Source organism: Schistocerca nitens, unplaced genomic scaffold (assembly GCF_023898315.1).
Source record: "Schistocerca nitens isolate TAMUIC-IGC-003100 unplaced genomic scaffold, iqSchNite1.1 HiC_scaffold_515, whole genome shotgun sequence".
Taxonomy (NCBI): domain Eukaryota; kingdom Metazoa; phylum Arthropoda; class Insecta; order Orthoptera; family Acrididae; genus Schistocerca; species Schistocerca nitens.
The window spans coordinates 56,162-66,877 of NW_026046048.1; the positions used below are offsets into that span (position 1 = coordinate 56,162).

At 59.5% G+C, this 10,716-nt stretch overlaps 1 protein-coding gene across 1 annotated transcript; it reads left to right on the forward strand.

Annotated features, from left to right (window-relative positions):
- Positions 1–9,595: 9,595 nt before the first annotated feature.
- On the forward strand, positions 9,596–10,381 carry LOC126232439 (uncharacterized). Its single transcript, XM_049942695.1, has one exon. The coding sequence runs from the start codon at positions 9,596–9,598 to the stop codon at positions 10,379–10,381; it is 786 nt and encodes a 261-aa protein (XP_049798652.1).
- Positions 10,382–10,716: the final 335 nt, after the last annotated feature.

The window sequence follows — 10,716 nt, forward strand, 5'->3', positions numbered from 1 at the left end:
CACCACACAAACCTACGTCCAAAGCAAAGTTTCCGTCGTCCTCGCCGCACTTTACAACAACGTCCACAGCGCCGGCGCACGTCCGCCATCTTGTCCACAGCCCGTGTGGCCGAACACACACACATTTTTTCTGCACCCCTCCACGCACGCACAGTCGCGTTCCAAACAACGACAACGACATCAATACACCAATAATGTGATGTGATCATTGTTAATATGTTCATAATTAAAAGAGCGCGTAACGGCCCGACGACGGACGACACGCGGGCCGCCGCGCGCGCTCTCCAAACACACAGGCACAGGACAAACCAAACCAAACCAAACAGCTGATCCGATCGATGATCCGGCCCGCGCCACAAACAAACCACGCACACACCGGACTCAGCCGCGCCCTCCCGCATCCATCATCACACACGTCACGTCGAAACTCCAAACGGAACGCACGCACGCAAAGCAACAGAGGCGCACAACAACAACAACAACAACAACAAACACACACACACAGAGGCAGGCAGGCAACACAGACCCTTTCGCACTTTTCAATTTCCGAACAGTGTGGTGGCCCTGAAAAGGGCCGTTTTTCGTCTCTCCCACCAAGCACGGGCAACGGCACGGCCGCGGGAAGGCCACAGCACAGCACACCGGCTGCCTGCCTAACCGCCGAAACCGTACAGGGTGCGCCCCTGCCTCTTCAGGGCGTACACCACGTCCATGGCCGTCACAGTCTTGCGCTTGGCGTGCTCAGTGTACGTCACCGCGTCGCGGATCACGTTCTCCAGGAACACCTTCAGCACTCCGCGGGTCTCCTCGTAGATCAGACCAGAGATGCGCTTCACGCCGCCCCTGCGAGCCAGGCGGCGGATGGCGGGCTTCGTGATGCCCTGGATGTTGTCGCGCAACACCTTGCGGTGCCGCTTGGCGCCACCCTTGCCCAGCCCCTTTCCTCCCTTGCCGCGGCCTGTCATTCTTCCTCCTCCTCAAGCAACAAAAAAAGCACAAGCGGCAGCTCCTCACCCGGCGCTAGCGAGTCGGCTACGGTGCGCCGTGAGCAAATATATAGGATGGGGCCCCTCCACGCCCGCACCAACGTGGTGACCAACACAAAAGTTTTACTGTCACCTCCGTAAGCATGTTAGTTTAGAATCAGGCGTCACAGGATGCAGGCTGTGATGTTATCCATGCGTCTGGGTAAGACTACTCATTAACATGGTCCATCAGGAGATAGTAGTGGTCGAAAACGATCGAAGGGTAGCGGTTTTAAGAGCAGAGGAAAAAAAGTGCCAAGGCCAGCGCCAAGGGAAAAAAACCTCTGCGACAGTAGGACGGGTAGTAAGGGCAGTAGCGGCTTGCTAGCTGCGACAGAGCATGCAAGGTGAGGGGGGTTAGCGTGAGGTATCGTGCAACGTTACCTGTGTGATGCGTGGTCGTTAGCTGGGTCAGGCCGCTGCTGCGGCTGGGCTCGCTTGTAGTCTCCTGGGCCGGCCGCAGTGGCTTCCTCCCTGTAACATAAAAAGCTCGGCGCGGCAACGCATGCGCTGCTGTTGGGCCCTCTGCTGCGCCTTGTCGTCAGTGACTTGGTGCAGCTTCATCAGGCTGGCGTAGAACGACGGCGATCGGCTACAGCGTCTACTGCACGGCGCAGCCCTTCTGCACTGCAGCTGTGAACTGCTCCGCTCTTCCAGTGATCTGCGCCGCTTCAGCGTCGGAGAGATGCACGCCGTTCGCTCGCGCTCGCGCGATGACGGCTGCCTTTCTCTCTTCTCGGTCCCTTGTGGGGTCGTATCCCGCAGCGGGCGGCGTCGCCACCGGCTCCTCTGGGGCGGCGGTTGTCTTCCCTGCGCCTCTCACCTGCGGTGCCGCTGGAACAAAAGCAGGGATAGGGGCGCGAACGTCCTTCTGCGAGGTCGCAGGAGTGTTCGCAGGTACGACTGCACTGAGGCCTTGGGCGAAAACTGCACGCAGTTGCCTCAAGGCCTCTTCCTTCTCTGCAGCCACGGCGGCTGCGAAGGCAGCCCTCTCCGCCGCCATTACGGCTTTGAGGGCTGCTGTGGCCTCCTTCACGGCGGTGCCGAGTTCGAGGTCACTTCTCTTCGCAGGGAGGCGAGCTGCGTCCTGGCTGCCCGTTTCCGAGCGGCCGTCCCTGCCCCTGGCAGGTGGATCTGCTGCTGCGCCGTCCCTCAGCTGCGCCGGGCTGTTCTGCGCCCTACGCCGTTTCCGGCGTCGTCTTCTCTTCTGCTGCTGCGTCGGTGCGGCCGCGGCCGCTTCGCCGCCCCCGGCACGGCTGCGGCTTGAGAAAGCCGCACAGCCGCGCCAACTGGCGACGTGCGGGCCGCCACACCGGACACATGTCGGCAGAGCGTTGCTGCCGCGGTCGCAGGCGCGGCTGTCGTGCTCTCCTGAGCACTTGACGCACCGCGCCGCGTTGCGGCAATACTTCGCAACATGGCCCTCGCCCTGGCACCTGAAGCACTGGGGCTGAGGATCCATGGCGGTCGGGAGAGCCTCCGTCGTAACCGGGAAGCCCAGCAACTTCCGCAAGTCGAAGATGTCACTCCCGCCGTCGACCGTTTGCACGGTCACGGCATAGAGCGGCGCCCTCTTCTTGTTGGTTCGGTTGTGCAACCTTGCGGCTGCACCACCAAACCCGGCTCGCAGCAGCCCTTCCCGGACCGCTGCCTCATCACAGCACCAAGGCAACCCCCTGAGGAGTGCCTTAGTCGTCTTCACCCTTCCTACGGAAGGTGCCTTCTCTCGCGCCGGCGGCGCGTCGACGATGTGGTCGGCCACTGCGACCTTGATCGCCCTGTGGTCGGCCACGTTTGCGGCTCGAACGCAGATCAGCGAGTCTGTATCGACAGACTCGTAGACCACCTCGTTCCGAGCGCAGCTCGTCATGGTGTCGAACAGCGCTGTCCACCCGCCTTTGCACTTGACATACAAAGGGGGGACAGGCCGCGACTCGTCTTCTCTAGAGTTCCTTGCACGGTCGGCAGACTCAGTGAGTTGCACAACCGAAGGACCCTTCGTAGCGGCAGGTTTCCCTTGCGCACGCTTCTTCCCCATACTGCGAGGCGCGGAACACGACAATTTGCACGCGTTGTCAAAACAACGCACGACAATTTGCTCTCCGCAGCGCCCACAGCACAGAAAACCTCTTCACGAGCTCTCAACGGCCGAGTAAGCGAGGCGCGCAACACCAGCGATGCGCTCACCTCGCCAGCTCAGGCCGGGTGCGCCGTGAGCGCGCGCCGCCCCCCTATATAGACTCTGGCCCGCCCTCCCCCCACCACGCGCACCGAGGGCATATAAGCGCAGCACGGGCCCGCGCGGGCCCGTTGTCAAGGCAGCACCGGACGCTTCGCTACCGCACGCACCGCTAACCGCTATGGCCCGCACAAAGCAAACGGCCCGCAAGTCCACCGGCGGAAAGGCGCCGCGCAAACAGCTCGCCACCAAGGCGGCGAGGAAGAGCGCGCCCGCCACCGGCGGCGTCAAGAAGCCCCACCGCTACAGGCCGGGCACCGTCGCCCTGCGAGAAATCAGGCGCTACCAGAAGAGCACAGAGCTGCTCATCCGCAAGCTGCCGTTCCAGCGCCTAGTGCGCGAGATCGCCCAGGACTTCAAGACCGACCTGCGCTTCCAGAGCTCCGCAGTCATGGCCCTGCAGGAGGCCAGCGAGGCCTACCTCGTCGGCCTCTTCGAAGACACCAACCTGTGCGCAATCCACGCCAAGCGCGTCACCATCATGCCCAAGGACATCCAGCTCGCGCGCCGCATCCGCGGCGAGCGCGCCTAAACCGCTTAGCCGCGGCACGGCACCGCACGCGCGCAACACAAAAAAAACGGCCCTTTTCAGGGCCACTAACATCTCTCCGTCGCGAGCAAAACTTTTGTCGGTCTTGCCGCCCAGCCTCTCTCTCTAGCCCCGTTAAAACAACCACCACAATTCCCCACCCTCCCTCCCGTACACAGCCGCTCTCGCCAACAATCACAATCGACGTCATCCCACCCCACCCCTTCAAATACACACAAACAAACAGCCGGACGACGTCACCACGGGTGGCTGGCCGCCGCCGTCTCCGAGGCGCCACCGCGCCTTCCCAATTCCCGCCGGCCACTTCCACGTCTCAACGTCCCCGTCCCCCTTTCACACAGAGAGGACACACACATAACAAACAAGACGCGCCATCCGCAAAGCAAGCAAACAAACAGAGTCTCCAGAAACATGAGAAACCAACCGTCGGCCGCCGCACAAAATACAAAACACAAAACAAAACGGCCACAACCGCTCCGCTACCGCGCGCCGCCGCCTACCGCCACCGGCCCCACAATCCAACCACCACGGCACGCACACAGTACCCACAAGGGTCATACAGAAACGCCACACAAACACCAACCAACCCCACACACACACACACACACACACACACACACCCCGGCGCATGCACGCACGGCCACCCAAACAAGACAACACAACGCGCCAAGCACGACAATCAACGCCTTCCCGACGTCCTCTGATGGCCCTGAGAAGGGCCGTTTTGGGCCGCGCGCAGCCGTGCCATCGCGCGCCACTAGACGACGCGGGGGAGGGGGGTGGGGGACGACGGGGTCAAGCGCCAGCCCTTCCCTTCCTTCCCCTTTCCTTTCTTTACTTTAACTTCACTTCTTCTTCTTGGGCGAAGCCTTCGCCTTAGACGGCGTCGTCGCCTTCTTCGGGCGCGGCGCCTTCGGCTTCTTCGTCGGAACCTTCGCGGCCTTCTTCGCCTTCGACGGCGACTTGGCCTTGGCCGGCTTGGCCGCAGCCGCCTTCTTCGCACCCGCGGGAGCCGCCGACGCCGCAGACGCCTTCTTGGCGGCGCCCGCCTTCCGACCGGTCGCCGCCTTCACGCCACCAGCCTTCTTTGCGCCGGCCGCACGGGCGCCCTTCTTCTCCTTGCTGGCCGGAGCGGCGCGCTTCTTCTTCGCACCGCCGGCACGGGCCTTGCCGCCCTCGGCCGCCCCGCCGCCGGCGCCGGCAAGCTTGAAAGAGCCGGACGCGCCCTTCCCCTTCGTCTGCACCAGCTCGCCAGCCACGACGGCCGACTTGAGGTACTTCTTGATAAAGGGCGCCAGCTTCTCCGCGTCCAGCTTGTAGTGCGCGGCAATGTACTTCTTGATCGCCTGCAGCGACGAGCCGCCGCGCTCCTTCAGACTCTTGATGGCGGCCGTCACCATCTCAGAGGTGCGCGGGTGCGCAGGCTTGGCGCGCGGCTTCTTCGCAGACGCCGCAGACTTGGCCTTCTTCGTCGTGCCGGTGGCGGCGGGTGCCGCAGCAGTCTCGTTCGTAGCCGCCTGATCTGCCATTATTTCGACGACGCGCGTACACACACGAGAGCGAGAGCGAGAGCGGCAGGCGGCAAGCACGGCGGCAGAGAATAGCCGCCGCGCCGCCAGGCCCAGCCAGTGTCGCGGGCGGGCGCGGACGGCCGAGAGAGCGGCCGCCACTCTGCGCGCCGCCGCGCCGCGCCTCCCGCGCTTGCTACCGCCCAACGTCCGACAGCCTGTGCGGACCAGCCCCAAACCTGCGCCGCAACCACCCGCGCCGTTCAAACCACCGAGGATGGGGCTACACACGGCCACACCACAGTCGCCAACCAGTCGCCACGGCAGCGCCGCAAACCACGGCCAAACTGCAGCTACCGCGCGCTACAGCCTGGCTCGGCCCGCCGAGAATCGCCGCCCCCGCCCACATGCCGCCCCCACAGCCCCAGCCGACGACCCGCCACAATGGCCAAACCTTCGGCAAAAGTGCCACACCGTCGCCGCGCCAGCCCGGCCAGCGCGGCCGCCGCCACAGCCACACAAGCGGAGGCGTGCGGCGATGCCGGCCGTGCAAACGCACCTCCGCCGCCCCATCGCCCTCCCACCGTTTCCCGATCGGCCCGCAGCCGTCGGGCCACCTCGCCCGCCAACATTCGCGCCCCTTTCTCACAAAATTGCCCGCCGCAAACAAAACGGGCGCCGCCTGCGCAACATCGGCACCGGCCAACCGAGCGCCGCCGCCCCTCGCCGCTTACGCGAGGGGGGCTGACCGCCGTCCGCAACTACAGACACACCGAATCTGCCTCCAAGCACACACGACAGCCGACCTCCTACATTTATACGCCGCAAGCCACCCAACGGTGTGTGGCGGAGGGCACTTTTTACGTTACGTGCCACTGTCGTCATTGCCTCCCTTTGCCGTTCCAGTCGCGTATGGTTCGCGGGAACAACGACTGTCTGAAAGCCTCCGTGCGCGCTCGAATCTCTCTACTTTTACTACATTCGGGATCTCCTCGGGAGGTATATACGTACGGGGAAGCAATATATTCGATACCTCATCCGGAAACGCACCCTCTCGAAAACCTGGCGAGCAAGCTACACCGCGATGCAGAGAGCGCCTCCCTTGCAGAGTCTGCCACTTAACTATCACGGTTACCACATAACCCTGTGACGAAACGTTGGACCTTTCTCTATCTCCTCCGTCAACCCGACCTGCTACGCATCCCACACTGGTGGGCAACACTCACGTATGGGTCGGTCGAACGCGTGTTTTTGTAAGCCACCTCCTTTGTTGATGGACTACATTTTTGCTAAGCATTCTCCCAGTGCATCTCAACCTGGTACCCGCCTTACCAACAATTACTTTTATCTGATCATCATTCCACTTCCAAATCATTCCGCACGCATACTCCCAGATACATATTTTACAGACGTCACAGCTACCAGTGTTTGTCCCGCTATCATATAATCAATCATACAATAAACGATCCTTCTTTCTGTATATTCGCAATACATCACATTTGTCTATGTTAAGGGGACAGTTGCCACTCCCTGCACCGGGTGCCTATCCGCTGCCGATCGTCCTGCAACCTCTCTGTATACTACATACAGCACATCATCCGCGAAACGACGCATGGAACGTCCGGCACTATCTACTAGCTCATTTATATGATATGAATTGTGAAAAGCAATGGTCCCATAACACTCCCCCGTGGCACGCCAGGGGTTACTTTAACGTCTGTAGACGTCTGTCTCTCCATTGATAACAACATGCTGTGTTCCGTCTGCTAACATCTCGTCAATCCAGCCACACAGTTGGTCTGATATTCTGTAGACTCTTACGTCGTTTATCAGGCGACGGTGCGGAGCTGTATCGAACGCCTTCCGGACGTCAACGACAATGGCATCCACCTGGGAGCCTGTATCTCATATTTTCTGGGTCTCATGCGCAAATAAAGCGAGCTGGGGGTCTCACACACGATCGCTGTTTCCGGAATCCAACATGGATTCCTACATAGTAGACTCTGGAGTTTCCACAAACGACATGATACTCGAGCAAACAACATGTTCTACAACACATCGACGTCAGAGATATGGGTCTATGGTTTTTGCGCATCTGCTCGACGACTGGGACTACCTGTGCTCTTTTCCAATCATTTGGAACCCTCCCTTCCTCTCCAGAGACTTGCGGTACACGGCTGTTAGAAGGGGGGCAGGTTGTTTCGCGTACCCTGTGTAGGAATCGCGAATTGGTAATCCCGTCGGGTCCGGCGGACTTTCCCATTCCTCCTTGGACACTTATTTCGATGTCAGCCGGTTTCTCGTTCGTGCGAGCATTTAGAGACGGAACTGCAGTGCGGTCCGTCCTCTGTGAAACAGCTTTGGAAACAGGTGTTTAGGTATTTCACAGCTTTACGCGTGTCATCCTCTGTTTCAATGCCATCACCATGCCGGAGTGTCTGGATATGCTGTTTCGAGCCACTTACTGATTCAACGCAAGACCGGAACGTCCTAGCATTTTCTGTCAACGTCGGTACATAGGGTTTGTTCTACTTTCGAATTCACTGAACGCTTCACGCATAGCCCTCCTTACGCTCACACTTTGGACATCGTTTAGCTTCTGTTTGTCTCGGAGGTTTTGGCTGCGTTTAAACTTTGGGTGAAGCTCTCTTTGCTTTCGCAACAGTTTCCTAACGTTGTTGTTGTAGTATACCACGGTGGGTTTTTTTTCCCATCCCTCACAGTTCGACACTCGGCACGTACCTGTCTAAAAACGCATTTTTACCATTGCCTTGCACTTTCTCCATGAACACTCAACATTGTCAGTGTCGGAACAGGCATTTGCCTTTTCATCTGTCGGGTCGTCTGCAAATCTGCCTTCTATTACTCTTGCTAGCCAAAACAGATAGATACACCGTCCTCCCTGCAACGGCCTTATGATCACTGCGTCCCTGTTCTGCACATACAGACCTGTTCTGCACATACAGAGTCGAAACACGTTCGGGTCTGTTTGTCATCCGTAGGTCCACGATGTTATCTCCACGAGTCGGTTCTCTGTTCATTTTGCTCGAGGTGATTTTCGGACAGTGCACTCAGTATAATGTCACTCGATGCTCTCTGTCCCCCTACCACCCGTCCTGAACATCATCTGAGTGTCCCAGTCTATATCGGGTAAATTGAAATCTCCACCTAAGACCCTAACATGCTGAGGAAAATGTATGTGAAATGTGTTTCCAAAATCCGTCTCTCCGTTGTTCTGCCACTAATGCTGCTGCGTCGGGAGGTCGGTCAAAGGAGCCAATTATTATTAAACCTAGCTCGGTTGTTGGGTGTAACCTCCACCCACAATATTTCACAGGAACCATCCACCTCTACTTCACTACAGGATCAAAACTACTACTCAAACAGCGACGAACACACCACCACCGGTTGCATGCAATCGAGCCTTTCTAAAACACCGTCTGTACCTTTGTGACAATTTCGGCAGAATTTATCCCTGGCGTCAGCCAGCTTTCTGTACCTTATCACGATTGCAGAGCTTCGGTGCTTTCTCTGTCAGCGCTTGCGGTTCCGGTACTGTACCAACGCAGCTTCGACAGTTGACAATTAACAAACGATACCGATTGCTGCTTGGTCCCCGCACCCGTTGAGGCTGCTGTTGCCCCCTTTCTGTACTTGCCCAAGGCCATCTAACCTAACAAAACCGCCCAGCCCACGCCACACAACCCCTGCTACCCGTGTAGCCGCTTGTTGCGTGTAGTGCTCTCCACCTAAGACTATAACATGCCTTCGACATTCGCAGTGTACAACACCTTAGGTTAGGGTTGGCGTCGCTTGGGTTAGGTTAGGTTACGTTAGGTGGACGTGGGTTAGGTTAAGGGTTAAAGTTAGGTTAGGCGTCAAAGTTAGGTTAAGCGTTCGGACGTGAGGCGTCAGGTGGCCGCACCTACCTTACGGCCGGACATCTTAGGTTAGGCTAAGGGCGCCGAGGTCACGTTACGTTCACCTTCGGGCGCCACACGTAGCTGTCACAGGTAGGTAGTAGTTCGGTCGGTCGGTCGTCGGCAAGCCGCAAAAAACTACAGACGACGTCGACAACAAGACCGAGCAGGAGGCAGATATATACCGAGCGCCAAAGAGACCGACCACACACACACACACACACACACACACACAAAACAACAAACACCACCCACCGGCCAAAGGGGCACCAAAAAAACCCACAAAGCCGAGCACCACACGTCGCGACCAGAGGCAACCCGCAACCGCAACGGCGCTTTCCGCACCGGGCCGGATGCACGTACGACAACACCGCTACCCGTACACAAGGCCTCCCATTGCACACAGCCGCTCTGTGTTCAACATCATCAATGGCGCGCCCGCGGCTCGTCGCGGTCGCAGCCATGACGCCGCCGCCACTTTTGCACCAACACATTCACGCACCGCAAAACAGCTCGCCGACCCACCGACACAGCACAGCCGACAAACAAAAACAACCGCGGCGGCGGCAACAAAACAAAACAAACACCTCGCACCAAGCGTCCGACAGAAAACAAACGGACAGGCACACAGGCCTCTGCTAACGACCACGACACAGCGGCACGCTGCCCCTTTCCCGCCACTCTCGATTCACAGCGCACGCGACCCCGTCGTCGACGACGACACGCGACGGGCTCGCTTCCCGCAACCTACACCTTTCCGCCACTACGCACGGCTCCACCCGACGCCCGTCGCAACGGCACTACTGCACGCACTATCACCCCCGCCGCCGCCGCCGCCGCCGCCGCCGCCGCCTCCTCCTCTCTCCCCCTTCCCGTACACAACAACACAGCCAAAAACACACTCACGACCCAAACATAACAACATGGCACGTGCATCGGCGCACACCCCCAACCAGTCACCGTCGACACAACCACACGCAAGGCACGGAAAAACCGGCGTCCTTCCACGTTGCCATCAAAGCAGCACAAACAACCACACAGGAGGAACCACCAACAACTGCCGGCCGGCCGGCAACCACCAAACGCACATTCCCGCTCGCCACCACACACCTCTCGGCAGCCGTTTCGCAAAGACATGACATGACATGACGCGACATCATCGCATCACGGGCGACGCACGCACACCGACCCACTTTCCCGCCCGTCTCTCTCTCTCTTTTTCTTCCGACGCCTTCGGCCGAGCACACACGTACGTGGCACAACGCCCAACACAGTCACACACAGTCGACAGGCGCACGCCCAGGCACGCAACGACGCAGCGCAGCAAAGGCGCCCGCGACACATACCTCCTCTCCCGTCTCGCCGCCGACCGCCAGCCAGCCACTCGCAATGTGCACTGGCCAACCGGACACACGTCCACCGCGCCGCCTCCGACCACCCGCCAGGGGGCGCTCACGTCCGCGACAACAGCGCG

Coding starts and splice junctions, on each gene's coding strand:
- LOC126232439 (XM_049942695.1), top strand. CDS start 9,596: ATGCACGTACGACAACACCGCTACCCGTACACAAGGCCTCCCATTGCA.